Here is a 21,261-nt window from a genome sequence, read left to right on the forward strand (position 1 = left end):
AGACTGCACTTTTAAGATAGACTCATTCTAATGGGTTTCTGTGAAGATTATTGTTAAAAAGATACGTTGAAACTAGTTATGAAATTCTAAAAGGAATAAAATACAAATAATTAAAACCCAATGTTTCACCATTATTGCAGGCAATACCTTCAGAAGTAATCAAAAGCACTGGGTTTGGCTGTTAGATATTGGCAAACAACATGACTATTGGTACAGTAACAGGTTTTTGGATTACAAATTGATAGAACCCATAAGCTTTTGAAACTGCAATTTGTACGCAACCAGAAATCAAAAGTTAACAAAAACTCAAAACATTGTCTTTGTAACCCCTAATTAGAAGCAGCAAGATGCCACTGTTGATAAAACCATCTTTTGAATTAATAACCAACTAGTTTCTGGATCATATTTCTTCAGATTGTTGCAATTTCTATAGATAGTTGTAGAAGTACAGGAGCAGATTAATAGCCTTCAGCTGCAGTAAAAATCCTGCATATTGAGAATAAAGGGGTGCTTTGTGTTCAAAATCGGCCTTAAGATTGATGCCAGCCCCTAGTCTTGGGACATTCTTTGCCCTGAGTAGTTCACGAGGAATTTAGTATAGGCCCTTCCCTCCCCTTAGATTGTGACTATGGCAAGTTGAAAAATAAAGAGACGCAGGTAATCGGCCAGGTCTTTAATCAGGACGTTGTGAGGGCAAGTTTTCACCATATTCAGGAGGAGACTATAGGATAGTTAGAAATTATCTTGTTTAAGTCTAGCAAGATGGCCCATTGATGTGGGGAAGCAATGTTTCGTATTATTTTGTATTATTGTAAAAAGGTGAATCTGGTCATAACTTGTTCAATGTTCACTTCCTTGTGAAATAAGGCAGCTCAATGATTAGTATCTGGCCTTCTATTACCAGGTGTTTTCTTGGATTACCTTCAAGAGGTTTTGCATCTGAAAAAGACAGATGATTTAGATCATAATTGGGTATTTTTGTAAAATACCTGGGTTAATCAATCATATAAGTGGATATTGGGCAGTGTGAGTACACTGACACAGGAGTGTGGAATCCATTTATGGAAATGACTGACTCTGCTGAACCTGCAGAAGTATACACAACAGTATTAACTTACTTTAAGTATTAGAACTAAATCTCCAGATGAACAAATGTTTCAAAGGAATCATGATTTTTAACTTGAATATGTGCAGTAGTTGTGCAGAAAGCCTGCCTTAATCCTTTTACCTGCTCACAATAAAAGTGTAGTGCTTATAATTTTTTTTTATAATTTACCCTATGTATGTGTCTTTTTATGGACAGGTCCAGTATAGAGTGATTGAAGACTACAGTGGAGCTTGCTGTCCTATAACAAAAGGATTCAAAACATTTTTTTGCACACCTTACACTGAAGAACCTAGAATTCAACTGAGGAAAGGAGAATTGATTTTAGTTACAAGGGGTCTCCCGTAAGTTGAGTGAAATTGATCATTCTCATGAAACATTTAGCAAGTCGTTGCTAATTAGAACACTTTTTTTTCAAAGCAACTTTTGATCTCCTGAAATATCTGATGGAAGCTGTGTATGATTTAAGGGAAATTATGCTAAATTAACTTTGGGAACTCTTTAATGAAGCCGATCAATCATCATCAATGCCCATTGCCATTTATATGAAACTGTAGATGTTTACAGCACAATAGGAGAACATCCTGACCCACCATGTCTGCAAGCTGAAGCAATCCGAGACTAATTCCACTATTCTATCCATTTTTCCCCATAGCTTTCTAAGTTCCTCTGCTTTAAATATTTATCCAATTTTTCCCTTAATAGGTACAATTATATCTGCTTCATCCACTATCTGTGGCAAAGCTTCCGCATTCCAGCAACCCTCCAGATAAAGAAATCTCTCCTAAATACTCCCCTCACTCTTTCTCTTAATTATGATTTTAAATTGATACTGACGACTCAAGCAGAGGAAATAGTCTTTTCCTATTCAATCAGTTAAAGCCCTTCATAATTTTTTAAAACCTCTATTCTATATCCTTTTTAGCACACTCTGATACCATGGAAATAGTCCCCAGTATCTTAAATCTCTCCTCATGCCTGTACTTTCTAGGGTCAGCTTGATGAATGTGCACTATATTATCTCAATGGCTTGAAAGTTCTTTCTGCAGTGGAACACAGAACTTCACACAGTACTCCTAACAGTGGCCTAACCAATGTTTGTGAATTTATCATCATTTCTTTATTTTGGTACACTTTCCGTTCCAATTTAGTAAAATTTTGTTGGCCTTTTTTTTAATTGCTTTATGTATCTTTACTCACTCATAGGGGTATTACATATTCCCTAGGTCAGTCTCATTGATTCACACTCTTCAGTCTGTTTCCATCACGTATGTAATCCATCCCTTGTTCTCCTTGTCTCCTGTTCCTGTACTCTTGCGGTCCTCATTGCTCTTTGCTACACTTCTCATCAAAAAATTTTAAAATTGTGCTCCCTATGCCAAAGTTCCTATTATTTATGTGTACCTTGGGTGCAGGGGGAACAAAATGAATGAACTATTTATGAAGCTACATAAGGAAACAAACAGGCTTCAGCAGTCGGAATGAAAGCTCTTGACCTACTGATATACATCCAGATAAATTGATGTACATATAGATTTCCATGTATTTATACTGCAGTCTTTCCCAAAATTTTTATGCTATATTCCTCATTTTGTTTAGGCAATGGTTTTATAAATTTGTACATTTACATGACTATTTCAAAACTGCGAACCAGTAAATAATATCAAAGAACATAATTTAATCTAGCCCACTCTATTGTAATGATTATTGATTGTGTAAATTGCATATAATTTTTGATAATTGTTGCAGGAACACACAGTATTACATCATGTGAGCCACTTAACATAATACAATATGCATTTCTTCTAGTACAAATCCTGTGAAAAGTGTAGAACAATGGCAATGAACAATTAATATCACAATATTCTCCTTTTTCATGGAAAATAAACTTGAAATTATAAAGAGAGAATTTTTATTCATACTAATGAACAATATTTATTTTCGAAAGTTAATTGTTGGTGGGGGACACAAGGCTGAAGGTTTGCATAGGGTGCCTAATGCTCTTTCTCCGGCCCTGAACCAATACTGAACTTTGAGTTATGAAAGTTAGAACTCATCTCTAATCTGAGCATCTAATCTGAGCAATAACCATTTACCCTAACTGGTTCTCTATTTTCAGTCCACCAGCTAACTTTAAATTCACGTTGCTACATTTCTTGTTGTGTCAGACACCTACGTTTTTCTAAAAAACCTCTTATGAGAGAACTTATTAAGCGCCTTCTGAAAATTTATATGCACACCATATAGTACATTCCCTTTCTCCAATTAGACATCTTCAAAAATTAAATCTGTCAAACACAAATTGTCTTTACCAAGGACAGCCAGCATAAATTTACTAATCTGTATATTTGTAAATGCTCATTAATTTTAACTTAAATTATTGGATTCTAGGAGTTTGCCCACTATTGGCATTATACTGTACGGTATGTAGTAACCTAATTGTTATTTTCCTTAAAATGGTTACATTGGCTACTCTTCAATCCCTTGTGCAATGAATATTTAAGGGGGTTTAAAAATTTATGATCTGAGCCTATGTTATTTCCCCTCTGAACACCATAAGGTGACATACCAACTTAAGTTCAAGTTTTTTTTCAGTCAATTCTTTATTTACAATTATCTGTAACAATTATTCCATAACCATTTCTAGTACACGAACATTCCTTTTTGTTTTTTCAGTGATTACTAATAAAAAATATTTATAATATCTCCACTATATATTTTTCCTCCGCAATGAGACTTCTTCCTTCATCTCAAGTCAGCTAACCCTCTTACTATTCTTTTTGACGTTATATATGCTTATAAAAAGCCTATTTCCCTATCAGCTGACATTTTTTTTTCTGATTCCCTTCAAATCTCTCTCTTTGCCTCCCCACAATATTCTTATTTTACTTCAAAATTATCAACTTTTTCTTATGCCTCCTTTTTAAGTTTTTTATTTCTCTGGGTAGTTAAAATCACAGTGTTCTTGCTCTTTTGTTCCTTCATATCCCTGAAATGACTGCAGATCTCTCTCTTTCTTATCTCCACTGTTGGGTGACTATAATGCACACTGGCAGTTGTACCATTTCCCTTCTTAGTTCATGGCTCTGTACACACCAATTCTGTTTTAAGCCCCCTATAATTCCTGACACCTGTGCATTCTAGTGTTGTGATGGCATCCTTTTATTAATGCTGCCATTTGTAATTAATACAGGAACATGAAACAAAATGCTTATGGAAAAATGAGGCTTTGAGCGCGATAATGGGAACATTATAAATGTGAAACTAAAATAATTTGTACAGACTATGCATGAAATGGATTAATAACTGCAATATGCTTAAAACAAAAAAGTAATCAAAAAAGAGGTAACTAAAATAATATTTATAGGTACAAGGTCATAGATATTAAACTACAAAAATGAGGATATTAAATGTAGTTTTTATTTGTATATAAATTCTGTAAGACGTATAATTTTCATATATGCAGATAATCTTTTTAATATTTCCCTTCAGGCATTGGATGTATGGTAACAAGAATTTGAAGAGGAAAAATGCCCACGGTAAATAAACACAATGCATTATACCTCTTAAGTGCCTGCTTACATAATTTCTTTGTTTATTTGAATGGACAATGTCATTGCATTTTCCAGTCCAAATTTTAAAAAGCTGTAAATGAAGATTGTTTCACCTCACTACCATTTAAGGGGACATTTTTCTGGAGTTTGGTTTGTTGTGCATTAAGATTCAAAGGAAATATTGTCTTATTTGCATTTTTAAATTGGTGACAGAATTATACATTTTCCAATTTTTTGAATGTTTCAAACAATAAATAACGATCACATTGAGATACTAGCTGGAAAGAGTTACTAAAGCTCAAGAGAGCGGAATTATCAGTAGAGATGTTCGTTAACCCAGGGAGCTTCAGCTGTTTGTCAACTTGGCTCCCATAGCTCATTTAGACTTCAGAATTCCCTTTCCCTAATGAAATCATTGTGACTTCTTTCCCCAACAGAAATATGCGGGGTGTATTTTTTTTAAATCCTGAAGGGTAAGACTTTGTTATTTGTTAAGTTTGTAGTTTTCAACATTATTAGGATTTCTCTTTCAAAGGGCTGAATATTATCTAGTCAAGTCCAAGTCTAAAGTTGCCTTCTGGTAACTATAAAAACCAATCTAACTGGATGAGACTACCTGCTCGGAATAATGAATATCCTTTCCACCCTTCCTCTACCCATTGCTCGTTCTGAGTGTCATAGAGGTCTACAGCACAGAAAAAGGCCCTTCAGCCCATTGAGTCTTCGCCGGTCAAACAAATAGCTAACTATTCTAATCCCATTTCCCAGCTTTAAGCCCATAGCCTTGTATGCCGTGGCATCGCAAGTGCACATCTAAATACTTAAATGTTAAGAGGGTTTCTGCCTCTACTACCCTTTCAGGCAGTGAGTTCCAGATTCCCACCACCCTTCGGGTGAAAAAGTTCTTCACATCCCCCTCTAAACCTCCTGCCTCTTACCTTAAATCTATGTCCCCTGGTTATTGATCCCTCCAAGGGGAAAAGTTCCTTCCTGACTACCCCATCCATGCCCCTCATAATTTTATACACCTCAATCATGTCCCCCCTCAATTTCCTCTGCTCCAGGGAAAATAACCCTTGTCTATCAATCTCTCCTCCTAACTAAAACTCTCTAGCCCAGGCAACATCCTGATAAATCTCCTCTGCACTCTTTCTAGTGCAATCACATCCTTCCTATAATGTGGATTCCAGAACTGCACACAATACTCCAGCTGTGGCCTAACCAGCATTTTATACAGTTCCAGCATAACCTCCCTGCTCTTATATTCTATGCCTCGGCTAATAAAGGCAAGTATCCCATATGCCTTCTTAACCACCTTTATCTACCTGTCCTGCTACCTTAAGGGGCCAGTGGACATGCACAACAAGGTCCCTCTAATCCTTGGTACTTCCCAGCCTACCATTCATCGTGTATTCCTGTGCATCGTTTGTCCTGCCCAAATGCATCACCTCACGCTTATCCGGATTAAATTCTATTTGCCACTGATCAACCCATTTGACCAGTCCATCTATATCCTCCTGTAATCTAAGGCTATCCCGCTCACTATTTACCACCCCAGCAATTTTCTTGTCATCCGCAAACTTGCTGATCAACCCTCCTACATTCAAGCCTAAATTGTTGTGATACACCACAAACAGCAAGGGACCCAACACCGATCCTTATAGAACCCCACTGGACACAGGTATCTAGTCACTAAAACACCCCTCGGCCATCACCCTCTGCTTCCTGCCACTCAGCCAATTCTGGATCCAATTTGCCAAATTCCCTTGGATCCCATGGGCTCTTACCTTCATTATCAGTCTCCTATGTGGGACCTTATCAAAAGCCTTGCTGAAGTCCAAGTAGACTATGCCATCTACACACCTGATCACCTCTTCAAAAAATTCAATCAAATTGGTCAGACATGACCTCCATGCTGACTGCCCATGATTAATCCCTGCCTCTCCAAGTTTAGATTAATTCTGTCCCTCAGAATCGCTTCCAATAGTTTCCCCATCACTGAGGTTAGACTGACTGGTCTGTAGTTCCATGGTTTATCCCTTCTTGAATAACAGTACCACATTGGCTGTCCTCCAGTCCTCTAGCACCTCTCCTGTGGCCAGAGAGGTATTGAAAATTATTACCAGCACCCCTGCTATCTCCTCCCTTGCCTCACTCAACAGTTTGGGACACATTTCATCCAGGTCTGGAGATTTATCTACTTTTAAGCCTGCCAGACCACTTAGAACCTCCTCCCTTTCTATGCTAATTTCTTTAATTATATCACAGTCCTTCTGCTTGATTTCCATACCCACGTCGTCCCTCTCATTTGTGAACACTGACACAAAGTATTCATTTAGAACCCTATCTACTTCTTCCAGTTCCACATACACATTACCACTATGGTCCTTAACGGGCCCTACTCTTTCCCATAGCTATCCTCTTACTCTTAATGTACTTGTAAAATAGCTTTGGATTTTCCTTTATATTACCTGCCAATGCTTTTTCATGCCCCATTTTTGTTCTCCTAATTTCCTTTTTAAGTTTCCCACCCCCGCCCCTCCCTCCCTCCCATACATTCTACACTCCTCTAGGGCTTCCGCTGTTTTAAGCCCTTGGTATCTGTCATAAGCCTCCCTTTTTCTCTCAATACAATCCTATATATCCCTCAACATCCAGGGTTCCCTGGATTTGTTGGTCACACCCTTTGTCTTTACTGGAATATGTTGGCCCTGTACTTTCCCTATTTCCTTCTTGAATGAGTCCCACTGCTCTGATATAGATGTACCTAAAAGTAGCTGCTCCCAGTCCACTCTGGCCATATCATATCTGATCTTATTAAAACCGGCCTTCCCCCAATTTAGAACTCTGATGTCTGCCCCATCCTTGTCCTTTTCCATAACAACCTTGAATCAAACAGAGTTATGATCACTATCTGCAAAATGCTCCCCCACTGATACCTCTACTACTTGCTCAGCTTCATTCCCTAAAATTAAGTCCAGGACCCTTTTGTAGGACCTTCTACGTACTGGCTTAAAAAGCTGTCCTGGATGCATTTTAAGAATTCTGCTTCCCCTAAACCTATCACTATGACTAACCCAGTTAATATTGGGGAAGTTGAAATCCCCCACTATTACTACCCTTTTATTTTTACTCTTCTCTAAAATTTGCCTACATATCTGCTCTTCTATTTCTCTCTGACTGTTTGGGGGCCTATAGTGCACTCCCAGCAATGTGATTGCTCCTTTTTTGTTTTTAAGTTCTATCTATATGGCTTCACTTGTGGAGCCTTCTAAGATGTCATCCCTCCTTACTGCTGTAATTGATTCCTTGATCAATGTTGTGATACCCCCTCCTTCCCTGTCTCACCTGAATATCCAATGGCCTGGAATATTGAGCTGCTAATCCTGCCCCTCTCTCAACCATGTCTTTGTGACAGCAATGACAGCATACTCCCATGTATTAATTTGTGCCCTCAACTCATTTGCCTTATTCATTAGGTTCCTTGCATTAAAATAAATACCATCCAACTTTGCCAAACTCCCTTGTGCCTTAACTGGCCTATAATTTCTATGCCTTCTGGACTCACTTGCTCTCTCTTCTAATTTTGGCTGTGCATCTCCCTCTGCTGAACCTCCTCTCAGGGTCCCATCCCCTTGCCAAGTTAGTTTAAACCCTCCCCAACAGCACTAGCAAACCTCCGCACAAAGATGTTGGTCCCATTCCTGTTCGGGTGCAATCCCATCCGCCTTGTACAGGCCCCACCCCTCCCAGAAATCTAATGCCCTCCCTCCTGCACCATCTCTCCAGCCACACATTCATCTGGACTAACCTCCTGTTTCTATACTCATTACCGCGTGGCACCAGAAGTAATCCAGAGATTACTGCCTTTGAGGTCCTGCTTTTTTAATCTGCTTCCTAGCTCCCTAAATTCTGATTGCAGGACCTCACCCATCTTTCTACCTATGTCATTGGTACCAATATGTACCATGACCTTTGTCTGTTTGCCTTCCCCCTTTAGAATGCCCTGCAGCCGTTCAGTGACATCCTTGCTGGGATGTCAGCCCAACAATTCCAAGATCTGGACACTTGTATCACCTGTTCCTAAAGGGGAAGAAGACATCATGAATAAGCCTCGAGATCCTTCAACTCCTAGCAAAAAATAAGGACTAAATTTCACAAACTTGGATATACACAATCCATTGGATTGATCCAATTGTTGCACTGACTCTGTCTAACTAAAGTGAGATCTGTTTCTTCTTGAAGACCCTTTTTTGGTCAGTTGGACAGCACCTTTAGTTGGTGCACAGGAAACTTGAGTGTTAGATTCAGGTGGATTTGCAGCTTGGCATGAGAAAGGAGCTACCAGACTCTGTCAGCACAGAAAACCTAGAGCGCATAACTTGGGTTGTCAGTTAACAAAGAGGGAATAGTGGGAGGTTTGGAACACAGACCATTAAACCCACCATCTGCAGCAAAATCCAGGGGAACGAACTCAGAACTTTATACCATACTCCACAAAATTACCCCCTCCTTGTTGTTAAACTTGAGGGGCTTGTTATCACAAGAGGGCACTCTTATACAATATGATTGAAACACCTATATATAGTTATTATGGTTTTTAAAACTGTCAGGACCATAAATGATCATCTAATTTTAATTGTCAGCCAGGTTCAGTGGTAGCAGTTTAAATGTAAATCAGAAATGGGCCATATAATCTAGACTGATATTTTAGTTCAGCATTGACAAGGCGCTGCCTTACACATTAGACATTGAACCAAGTCTATATACAGCCTCTCAACACAGTAGTGACTGTTGTGTTATCAATTGTGTTTTTTAATTCATTCATGAGATGTGGGTATTGCTGGCTGGGCCAGCATTTATTGCCCTTCCATAATTGCCCTTCAGAAGCTGAGGGTGAGCTGCTTCTTGAACTGCTGCAGCCCATGTGGTGTAGGTACACCCACAGTGCTATTAGGGAGGGAGTTCCAGGATTTTGACCAAATGATGGTGAAGAAACGGCGATATATTTCCAAATCAGGATGGTGAGTGGCTTGAAGGGGAATTTCCAGGTTGTGGTGTTCCCATCTATCTGCTGCCCTCGTCCTTCTAGATGGGAGTGGTCGTGGGTTCAAAAGGTGCTGTCTCAGCCGGCTCAGTGAGTTCCTGCATTGCATCTTGTAAATGGTACACACTGCTGCCACTCTGCATTTGTGGTGGAAGGAGTGAAGGTTTGTGGATGGGGTACCAATCAAACGGGCTGCTTTGTCCTGGATGGTGCCATGCTTCTTGAATGTTGTTGGAGCTGTGGAGTGGAAGCAGTGCAGGTGCATATCGATAATGGGTGGAGGTTCTCACAGTTTATCTATTAGCAGTACTTGCCCAATATTCCATAGAGCTCTCTTGATTCCCCAACATAATTACAGCAACAACTAATGAACCTCCCCATCTCCTCCCAGTAGAAGAAATTACACAAACGATGAAGAGCTTCAATCTTGTGGGCACATTTTTTTTCAGATTCCCATTATTTTAAGAACTGGCGGAAAGGAAGCTTTAAATATCTTAGAGATAGAGGGAATAACTTAGTGACCATAATAAATGATAGTGGGATCAATGCTATGTACCACTTTCTATTTGAGCACTTGACTTTTAATAACAATAAACTCCATTACCTGTTTTATTTTTTTAAGTTGGAGAGCATGAACGAGGCTGGTTCCCAAGAAGATGTGTGGAGAAATGCTTGTATGACAGTGCCACAGAGAAACCAACAGAAGAGAAAAAGATTTTGTAACAGTTCCTGTCACCAGTGCTTCTGACAGCAGAATTTGTGATGGCCTGCTATTTTCCTTAGCTTGAAAGTTTTAATCTTTTTTCACATCTAATTTATACTTGACCTGCTTTGAAAAAGCAACAGTTTCCACAAGCATTGTTTTTTTAATAATATAAAATTCCTTCAGATTCTCAATATTTGTGAACCAACCTGATTATGGCGATCTAGATTGTCAAAAACAATAAATAGTTTTCTTTCAGATGGGTTTGTGGTGGTCCATCTTTAGTGAAACTAAGGAAACAATTTCCTGGCCCCAAACTGGTGCTGTAATTAATTGATTTTGATATAATTTATATGGAAATGTTTAATTGTGTCACATTGCATGAAAAATTAATCCTGCGTGGTGTTCAAGGACTTTATTTGATTTAGTACCAAAATTTCAGTACATTCCAGGTATAAACACAATCCAGGGATTTTCTCTGGTTTGTTAAGCTTAATCAAGTAGCAAAGTAATTCCAATAAAATTTAACAATTTGAATTGTATGATTTTGCAGAATTGGACATAAATCCAAATAAAATACGCATCTTCTACACTGTTTGCCTTTTACCTTTTGGAGTAGGTTTGGAATAAGGCACTGCGGATTGTTAAATAGAGATCAGCTATGTGTGGATTAAGCGTAGAAGTGGCTGTGCCTATAAATATGATTTAAAATTAATTTGACTGTGTTTAAATTTAATTTGCTGCAGTTTTTCAAAGTTCAGGATAAGCACTGTTTTGACAGGAAATGGATTATGGTAAACAAAGGTACATCTGTCCTCTAGGGTAAGCATAAGACCATCCCCCACGCCAATGCCGTTATATGAAAAAAAAACAGGGTGGTAACCTATCGCTTAACCAACATCATTTTATATGGCTGGATAATTATTTTTAATAGCTTGCCTTTGTCATACCCATGAGTAAACTCCTGTTAAAACATGCTCAGATTACTCGTGGGAATGATTAATGCTGTAGAACCCAGGAATGTGTTTTGGTAAAAGTCAAGATAACTACCCCTTAACGTCAGGCCTGCATTTAAATGAATATGGCATGAAAGTCTCATTGTAAAACTGAGGTGAAATGGAGAAAGGGGTTTTGGGGGGAGGGGAGGTGGGGAGAGATGGGAGAAGGAGGAAAGTGGTTGAAGTCATGGCTCACAAAAGTAAGATGGTTGAGTTTTTGGTAGTCACAGTCCCAGAGAATTACTTTGAGTTCAGGTAGACACCCTGACCCCAACCATCTTCAGTTGTTTCAACTTCTTTCCCTGGGGCACAAGATCATAACCCTCCAATATGAACAAGCTTTTGGAAGGTTTAGGCAAGGAGTTAGTGGTTGTACTGCCACATGGGATGAGAATATTTTAAATCATTTCATATGGAAGATCCTCAATGCTTCAGTTCACATTTAGGGACTGCACGGTGAAGCACAAACTGATTTAAATGGTAATTAAGTTACATTGTTTAAAAAGCCTTTATTGGCAATCCGTATTAAGCCTCTTAGAAAAATAGAAAATCTCAGTCTAGATGTTTTTCTAAAGTTGGTGAAAAGTTTAAGCTTACAACATTATGTATTGCATGAATTGTCCCTATAGCAAGCTGGGTTCTGGACCAGTACACTCTTCTTCCCTCCCCCAAATAACCACACATACACCAATCTTAAAACTTTAATTTTAAACCAACAGGTTGAAACGCTGCATGTACTAACTTGTCATTTTAAAAAACCCACAAGTTACAAGACTTTTTTTTGCAATGTGCTTTATTGAGAATAGTACAATTCGAGGATGAATCTTCCACTCACACAGCATGGACAGGATCACAATCCATAGGTTCCCTGTGTATTGACAACTATGCCTGTGTGTTTTCATATAGACGATCAATCTTACTGTTGAAGTACTTGGCAAGTTCTGATCTTTTGGCCTTCAGTGTTGGGGTTAGGAGTCCATTTTCAACACTGAACATCTCGGTGTGTAGATACAGGTCTTTTACCTAAATATTTGGAGAAGATTTGATGCTGAAAGTTTCAGACCAGTAGTTTTGCTTTTGCTACTAACAAATGTCAATGGGCATCCAATAGTTCTCTCACATTATGGAGCCTTGAGTAGTTGAGAAAAATTATTTTTGTTTTGTATAGCAGACACTAATTTCCCCAATATCTGACTAGGAAATGGCCAAGAGGTTAAGGATAAATCTACAGTGCAGTGCAACATTCTTAATATTCACTAGATGAAAATGGTTGTTTATATCCCAATCTGTGGTGTAAAGTGTTCACTATCTTCCAAAGTTTGTGGGAATCAGGAGTTATCCTACAGCAGTGATGCTAAACTGGCTGGTATCTAGGGAAAATCTTCAGGGATCCAAATTGTTTACCGTGTATGTTAAGCACTGTATTTTCATGCAAGATATACAGCCAAGTAACATTTCCACAACTTACCTAGGAAAGATGCTACATTAATGGCTCAATACTGGAATTAAGGTTCTGTATTTATTACGATGCAACAGTTCAAAATTTCACCACAGCCAAAAATAAAGGACTGTGCCCAGTGCATGCAAGGTGTACAATTGTAACATTTTTCTTGGCCAAAAATCGAAATACATGAATGGATGCTGTGATTATAAGTGTGGGGAAATATTGGAATCTATAATGTAGAGCAATTGAGCACAAGATAAACTGGAGCTGATTGGGGAGAGAATCATACATAATGGGTAATTAGTTGATTTGAAAGAAGTGGGTTAGTGCTGATCCTTCAACTCTTCATTTATATTTATTAATGACTTCCTAACAAGAGTAGCAAGAATTGGTATAGTAAGTAGTGTAAATGGAAGTATAAAATTATAAAGAAACAATGAGTGGGTAAAACTGAGATGGATTTCAACGTAAGTGTGAACTTATCCATTTTGGTCCGAGAGAATATATAAGTATTTAAATAAATAAATAATGAAGTGGTTAGGAATAGTGGCAATCCTAAGCGATTCCGTACACGGTCAAAAAATCAAAAGTTGAAAAGACTAATGGAATGCTAATCTTTATAAATAGTTGTTTGGTAGTATTGCTGAAAAAAAAGACATGCTATCAAGGCTTTATCTTGCACTCATCAGGATAGCTCGCAAGAAATTATCAACCAATGGCATCATAATTTATACAGCGTAAGAAGAGAGTGTAAGTTAGTTGGCAAGTAGACTCTGATTGGTAGAGGTGTTGCCATGGAGGAGGCAGTATGGAACAGTTAATTGCCCAGCTTTGTTCCAATTCAAACCGGGCAGGTTGACTGGTTGGTCAAGGCATTGGCATGGGGAATGAATCAGGGAATGACTGTTCCCTATGCTTTTGTTTAGTTGAAAAAGTTGCAGTGTGTATATGTTCCTTCTGTCTGCAAAGACAGGGCCCCATGTGTGAATATATGTGACTTCTAGCATATGCAAGTGAGCCACACTGAGCCTAACTGGCCTTCTTAAATTGGTTTTCAGTGTAATTCTTAGCACACAGTATTGTTTAGGTGCGATTCTGCAATTGGAGAACACCTGTTAATGTTGAACACTATGTATTGAGTTTTCTCCCACAAAAAGCAGTAGATGCTAGCTCAATAAATTTTAAATCCAAAACTGATAGGTTTATGTTAGATCATCGTATAAGGATTGGAGCAAAAACAGATGGATGGAGTTAAGGTAAGCATCAGCCATGATCTAATTCAATGGTGGAAAATGCTCAAGGGGCAGACTGTCCTAATCCTGTTCTTATGAAAGCTAAATTTACAGAGATAAACTATTAGTTTGAAAGCATTTAAATTAGGTCAAATAGTTAACTAAGATGTCCCGAGAGCAGTACAGGACCCTGCTGAAAGAAGCACTCAAATTTACTGTAGTGTACTGATTACCAACCAGCTTTTTCTGCCCATATTCACACTCTATCCATCTATTTTAATGAATACAATAGATTGTGGCTAGTGCCAGCTGCCTTTGTCCATTTGCAATAGTCAAGACCAGATCCCTTCAATTCAAATAAGGCAGCCATTTAACCTGGATGTGCACTGCCAATCAAGTGGTAAGCGAGGCAAAGGAAAGCACCACATACTTGAATGCTGCCAAGTGATAAATTGTCAGAGCCTTTGGAGAAAAATGCAAGGCATCAGGCCCTGGGATTACAGGGGTGAGACTTTTTGGGGGAGGTTTGTAGTTCGGGAAATGTGTATTTTGGGAAAGTAGACCAGGATTTAACTAGCCAAAGGAGAGTACTGGACATGTATTTATAATGTAGTGACTGGTTCAAAACCGATAGTTACAGAATTTGTTCCAGCAAGGCTATATTGTATATTAAAAACAGTTGCAGGTTTGTGTTAGAGTTTTATATTTGTCCGTGTCTCAAGTTAAATCACAGACAGGAAAGAAAGGTCATGATCTAGTTTCAACGTTGCACATTTTTTAAAAAAGCCAGTAATAATCCAGTGACAAAAACGGGAATGTAATTGAATCAGAAGGAGAATTATTGTAGTGTGGCTCAAATAGTTCAGTGACATTTATAGTGCTGTGTTTTCGTGCAGTAGCTATTTTGGACCTTAACAATGTACCTGTTCAAATGATTTTAGCCCAGCTTCTTTTCCCAGTTTAACCATGTCTTCTAGAATAACCTTCTTTACTTCCTAAAAATGGATGGAAAGACAGAAGAAAACCATTACAAACTTTGATATTTCTTTGTACATTGACACCCTCAGAAGTGACTTAAATATATTGGAACAAGCTAGGTAGTTCAAGTCTTATTTCAAATTGCAATGGGCTCTGGATTCTTTCATGGGGACAGAATTTAGGTTTAATTAACTAAGGGCCATTTCAAAGCAGAACCCACGGTTTACTCAGTGTCCTGCATATGACTTAGAAAGCGAAAGCTTAGCTGGCTCAAATTTTTAAAAGTAACAAGATAATTTTGGTTTATTAACCCCAAGGATTCACCTTTAAACATTAACAAAATCTTATTGTGAACACTTATCTACTGCAAGCTTATGAGCCACTCTCCTGCAATCCCCCCAAATCCATTGATGAGATTATTCTTCGTACAAGGGAATAGGAGTACATGCAATTGCAGACCTTCTGCACTAGAAACAATAACTATTACTCCAGTAATATGCTGAATATTAGAACTTAAGTTAAATCCACTATCAATTGTTTCAAACCTAGAAATACCACATATGAGAGGGTTGCAAGATCCATTACAAGTTCTTGTGCTAGTTTAAAATCTTGAGCAGCTACAATAAGAAACTAAAAAAAATTCATACTGGATTCTTGCATAGTTCTTGGTAGGAGCCTTGGAATCCTTTACTTGCAGCAAATTCCGGAAGTACCTCTGGGTCAGGCACCACAATGGCTACTAAATAAGACTGAAGGGGGAAAAAGGGTATAAGATAGTTAATTCAGTCAAAGAGAAAATAAACCCTTTCCACAACTCATACAACAACCTACTGTTAAATACCAAAATAGTTCATCTAGACAAAATCTAAATTGAAATTAATCAGCAAGTTAAATCATTGGCTAGATAGATTTTTTTTGTTTAATTGAATATATGCAAAGATGCATTATCCAAAATAGCTATGGGACTCAAATGTACAAAAGAGGTGTAAAATTATCTAAATACCTTCAAGCTGTCTCCATGCACAAAAATTTGGGCTACAGGAGCGCTCCGAATATATATATTCTCAATTTTCTCTGGTGCAATATATTCTCCCTGAGCTAGTTTAAATATATTCTTCTTCCTGTCAATGATTTTCAGTGTTCCATTCTGAAAAGGCAAACATGAGATTGCTTTGAAAACTTAATAAGTAATATGTGAGAAAAAACCCAGATTCTCTAAACATTAAAAATAGAAATGCGAACAGTCAAAAATTAGCTATTACTCATTAGGAGCAAACCCTTTTCATTTGTTAACAATTAAATCACCTTTGCTCATTATTTCCCATCTAATCTCACATTCATTAGTCCTTAACCAGTCTGGACAGGTGCATCGCAGCTAAAGACACTGGTTCAGTTAATTGTCCAAGCATAAACAAGCCTCTTAAATAAAATTAATAAGCTATTGATTAATCAAATTGAGAACAACAAGCTTCTTCCTCTGCATTAGGACTTAATTAGCTCCAGCACAGCAACTGTTCTCAAATTCAGTTGTGATAATTGCAGACAAATTCTAATTTTGGAATTCAAGTCAAATCTCTTTCCAAAGACGACTTCATGGAGCTGCACCACTGTAAACTTTAACTGCAAAAGGACATGTTGGTGGCTTCGTTATTGGTGGGCCTTCATTCATGTGGTTGGTATTTAGGCTACACTTCAGGAAAGTTAGTCTTTCAGTAATCCTGCACTGTACTATTTTTGACAAAGTAGCATTTAAGCCCACAGCAAATAAAAAATTGAATTATCATAGCAACATGACAAGATAGCATTCATAAAGCAGTCTTCCTGAAGTAATTGAGGCTGAAAAAATTATAGTTTGGACTGTAAATATATTTTACAGTTAAAGGGGGAGCAGAAATGATAAAAGGCTAAACAGGTACTTAAGTTATGTTGAACCAATGATCTGTTATAACGTCCTTATTGCATTGTACTATAACCAATAATTTTCAAAGTAAACAGAAATAGGTCAAAGTGTACAGTAGTGGAACTCCAATGGTTTTTGGAAATTGGTATGCAACCTTTTGGGGCACGGCACACAAATAGTCAAACAAACATGGATTATGTTACAATGACATCCTTGTTTTATAAAGTTATATGGAAAGAAACTTACAGACAGCCATTTTCCAATGTCCCCTGTATGAAGCCATCCATCAGGGTCTATAGCTTCAGCTGTTCTTTCTGGGTCTTTCAAGTAACCTCTGAACACATTTGAGCCTTTAATGCAGACCTAGAAAATGCCACAAAAAAATAAGCAAATGTCTGTATTGCAGCATAAAAGTAAGGTACAATAAATTCTTCATTACCTCTCCTTCTCCATTAGCAGCAAAGTAATTCATGTCCTCAACATCAACTAATTTCACAATATTGCAGGGAATTGGTGCACCAACATGGCCTAGAAGGAAAAGTACGTGAGAAAGCTTGGGTCAGTACTCTAGACAGGCAATTTCATGAACATACCTCCTCAAACATGCAGTGGGAAAACAGGTCAGAGGCCTACCTGGTGGGTTTGCGTTTGGATCTGTCAATATTCACTATACAGTAGTCCTGAAAGCACAAGATTACCAGGGAAGGTCTTCCAATTGCTTGCCCACGGGCATGGAATATAAGCAAATGGTACCCATTGGTATGCTAGAATCCTGCTGTAGCAGTGTCCATAACAGGATATTGAATATTTGTATACAATAATTAAGGTCTATAAAGTTGATATATGTTGTCTCAAAACTTATAGAAGAAACTGAAAATAATCATAATATTCCTCTCTGAAGTCTACCAAAAGATAGGCAAAAAGTTGGTCATTTTAAATTGCAAGCTAGGCTTTCTTAAAAAAGAAATTGGTGTAACATTTGTCAATTTCTCCATCGAGAAAGTGAGAAGGCTTGGAGCAACAGTGAGCTGCTTTGTTTTTGAACCAGATTGTGGTGCACTCAGTTCTAATTCTACCCATTTCAATTTCCATCTCCTGTAATGGTTCCTCTTCCTATGCCTTAATCACCTCTGTTGATCTTGGATTCCATCTTGGTTTCTTTTTCTCTCCTCCAGGTTGCTCCATAGAAAACTTAGCTACAGCATGGAGTCAGCTTTCATATGTATGGTGTCAATACCCAGCTTTCTTTTGCATGACCACAGCCTGACAGCAGTGATGGAATCCTATGTGTCTGACATCACGTTCTGAGTGAGTCATAATCTTATTACAACTCAAACTTTGGAAAATTCAAAGTCATAATTTGCTGCCACCAGAAATTTCACTCCTCGCTTTTGACCCTGTTTACCTTCCCAAATCACTGCTCAACCATAACTAATATGCAGTCTCATTGCATAGGCTGAGCGTCACCTCTCAAGACACTTCTTCCTACCTCCCCCAGACCATGGCTTCACCACCGAACATCAAGCCATTGCCTCTAGAACTGTCATTGACCTCATTTTCTCTCGAGATCTTTCCGCTACAGTCTCCAACCTCACTGTTCCCCAAATTGAACAGCCTGCTTCTACCTCCTTCCCAAAATCCACAAACAGGAATGACCTGGTAGAGCCAACCTTTCAGCCTGACCCTGCCTCACTGAAATAATTTCTTCCTATCTTTACTATTTTCTCTTCCTCTGTCCAATCTCTTCCCACCTACATTTGTGATTCTTCTGATGCTTTGTCATTTCAACAATTTCCAGTTTCTTGGCCCTAACCGCCTTCTCTTCACTATGGATGTCCAATCCCTCTATACATGCATCACCAACTAGGATGGTTTGAGGGCCCTCTGCCTCTTCCTTAAATGGAGGCCTGAACAAACACCATCCACCACTACCCTTCTCTACCTGGCTGAACTTGTTCATTGAAGTTTAACTTGTGCCTCTTCCTCCAAATAAAAAGGTGTGGCTATGGGAACCCCCATGAGCCCTAGTTATGCTGATCTTTTTGGGGGGTTTGAGGAACATTCCTTGTTCCAGTCTTATTCAGAGGCTCCCCTCCCACAACACATTTTCTGGTACATTGATGACAGTCTCAGTGTTGCTTCATGCTCTCCAATTTCCACCACTCTGGCACTTTCACATGGTCCATCTCTGACACTTCCCTCTCTTCCTTGATTTCTTTGTCTCCAGTTCTGGTGATAGGCTACCAATATTCGTTACAAGCCCACCGACTCCCATAGCTATCTTGACTAAACATCCTCACATCCTGCTTCCTGTAAGGACACCATTCTATTCTTCCAGTTTTGCTGTCTCCATTGCATCTGTTGCAATGATTCTACCTTCCACAACAGTGCTTCTGACATGTGTTCCTTTTTCCTCAGCCGAGGATTCCTCCCCACTGTGGTTGGCAGAACCCTCAACTGTTTTCGACCCATTTCGCACACTTCTGCCTTCACCTTCTCCTCTCTTACAGAACCATGATAGCATTCCCCTTTGCCTCACTTTCCACCCACTAGCCTCCATATTCAAAGGATCATTCACCGCCATTTCTGCCAACTCCAGCATGATGCCACCAAACATATCTTTCTATCAGCTCTTCTGTCAGTATTCCAAAGAGACCATTCCCTCAGTGACACCTCTCCAGTCCACTCCTCTATCACCCCCAACAGCTCATCCCGTTCCCACAGCACCTTCCCATCTGCCCATTACCTCCTCACCATCCAAGGCACGAAAAACTCCTCCCAGGTAAAACAGTGATTTTCTTGCACTACTTTCAGTTTGGTTTACTATATTTGCTACTCACAATGTGGTCTTTACATTGGGGAGACTAAACGCAGACTGGGTGAACGCTTTGCGGAACACCTTCGCTCAGTCCATAAGCATGACCCCAATCTTCCTGCCGCTTGCCATTTCAATTCACCATCTTGCTCTCAAGCTCACATTTCTGTCCTTGGCCTGCTACAATGTTCCAGTGAAGCCCAACGCAAACTGGAGGAGCAGCACCTCATCTTCTGATTAGGTACTTTACAGCCTTCTGGACTCAACATGGAGTTCAACAACTTCAGACCATGAACTCCATCCTTCATTTTTAACTCCCCCTGTTCCAACCCCATCTCTACTTCAGTCCTCAACTGCCACCCAAACCATCATCAAGCTTGAAATTATCACCTCCCCCACCCTCTTTCCTTCCCCAGTGGCCAATTAATGTTTCCCTAGCTCCACTTTACATTAACCCAGGATACCAACACTTGCATTTTACACAAAAATCCCACTTTCCGCGAACAGTAATCAATAATAGATCAATTGTTACTTTTAAAACTGAGTGATAGATTTTGTTAGCTAAAAGGAATACGTGTCAAAGCTAGTTCTATGGAATTAAGTCACAGATCAGCCTTGATCTCATTGAATGGCAGCATAGGCTTAAGGGATTGAATGGCCTACCCTTCCTATGTTCCCTGGGCCTCAGTTTCCTCAAATCCCAAACACACCTTCACAGCCTTCTCCAGCCCCATGTCCTTATCGACATTCAAAGCTTTCACAACTCTGGTTCACTGAGAGCCAGTTCCCTTAGGATGGTTCCCATTACATTAAAACTATATAGAATGCATGTCACTTAAGCTTAAAATAGTTGACTAATTAAGGGTTTGATTATTCATAGCCCAATTCTAAACTCATCACTACCAAACAGATAACATCGATTTAGACGAGGATTTGAAAGTGAAATTTCAATTGATATTTAAGTTCTTTGAGGGGAGACTGGGAGGGAGAGGGGCTGTCTGAAAAGTGGATTACCTGCAGTAGAATCTCCAACCATTGAGATGGTGCATCCAGCAGTGCATTCAGTTTGTCCATATGCTTCAAAAATCTAGACAAAAAAAAAAACAGTGAATCCCAGCTTACCTGGTGTCTTGAAGTAATACAAACTAGTTTACCATTATTTGGAAAAGCATCTCAAAGTTATGCACTCATGACAATAACTCTTCATTACACTTTTAGACCTTTTTTTCCACCTCAGGCACTTCCACAAATACAATTTGAACTCACTTTCTAAAAGGGAAACCTACAATTATTAAAACAGTTTACAATGCAGAATTAAAATCTGAAGTGAATGTAGATGAATAAGAAAGCACAAATCAGCCTGGAATCTATACTTACTTGACAACCCAGTGCTGCTCGAAGGAATGTGAGAACAGAAGGGGAGATGGGAGCTGCTCCTGTTACCACTACACGGACACGTCCTCCCATTGTAGCCTTCAGTACACA

The 21,261-nt window shown here is 38.8% G+C and overlaps 2 protein-coding genes across 7 annotated transcripts in view; one reads left to right on the forward strand and one right to left on the reverse strand.

The window, feature by feature from the left end:
• The window catches only part of zdhhc6 (zinc finger DHHC-type palmitoyltransferase 6), a 42,852-nt gene that overhangs the window by 17,589 nt on the left and 4,002 nt on the right, over positions 1-21,261 (forward strand). For 3 of the 4 annotated variants that reach the window (XM_041209656.1, XM_041209650.1, XM_041209655.1), the window contains exons 9-11: positions 1,304-1,449; positions 4,598-4,644; positions 10,329-11,001. In XM_041209656.1, coding sequence (XP_041065590.1) covers positions 1,304-1,449; positions 4,598-4,644; positions 10,329-10,429 — 294 coding nt within the window. In that variant the 3' untranslated portion in view covers positions 10,430-11,001. Of the gene's footprint in view, positions 1-1,303; positions 1,450-4,597; positions 4,645-10,328; positions 11,002-18,136; positions 18,270-21,261 lie in introns of those variants that run through there. The other variant, XM_041209657.1, reaches the window with a different exon arrangement.
• Positions 12,183-21,261, reverse strand: part of acsl5 (acyl-CoA synthetase long chain family member 5) — a 56,161-nt gene continuing 47,082 nt past the window's right edge. For all 3 annotated transcript variants that reach the window (XM_041209647.1, XM_041209648.1, XM_041209649.1), the window contains exons 14-21: positions 21,154-21,249; positions 20,791-20,863; positions 17,401-17,489; positions 17,208-17,324; positions 16,065-16,208; positions 15,709-15,810; positions 15,007-15,078; positions 12,183-12,430 (exon numbers count right to left, since the gene is read on the reverse strand). In XM_041209647.1, the coding sequence (XP_041065581.1) occupies positions 12,290-12,430; positions 15,007-15,078; positions 15,709-15,810; positions 16,065-16,208; positions 17,208-17,324; positions 17,401-17,489; positions 20,791-20,863; positions 21,154-21,249 (834 nt within the window). In that variant the 3' untranslated portion in view covers positions 12,183-12,289. The remainder of the gene's footprint in view (positions 12,431-15,006; positions 15,079-15,708; positions 15,811-16,064; positions 16,209-17,207; positions 17,325-17,400; positions 17,490-20,790; positions 20,864-21,153; positions 21,250-21,261) is intronic.

This window comes from Carcharodon carcharias, chromosome 17 (assembly GCF_017639515.1).
Source record: "Carcharodon carcharias isolate sCarCar2 chromosome 17, sCarCar2.pri, whole genome shotgun sequence".
Lineage (NCBI taxonomy): Eukaryota > Metazoa > Chordata > Chondrichthyes > Lamniformes > Lamnidae > Carcharodon > Carcharodon carcharias.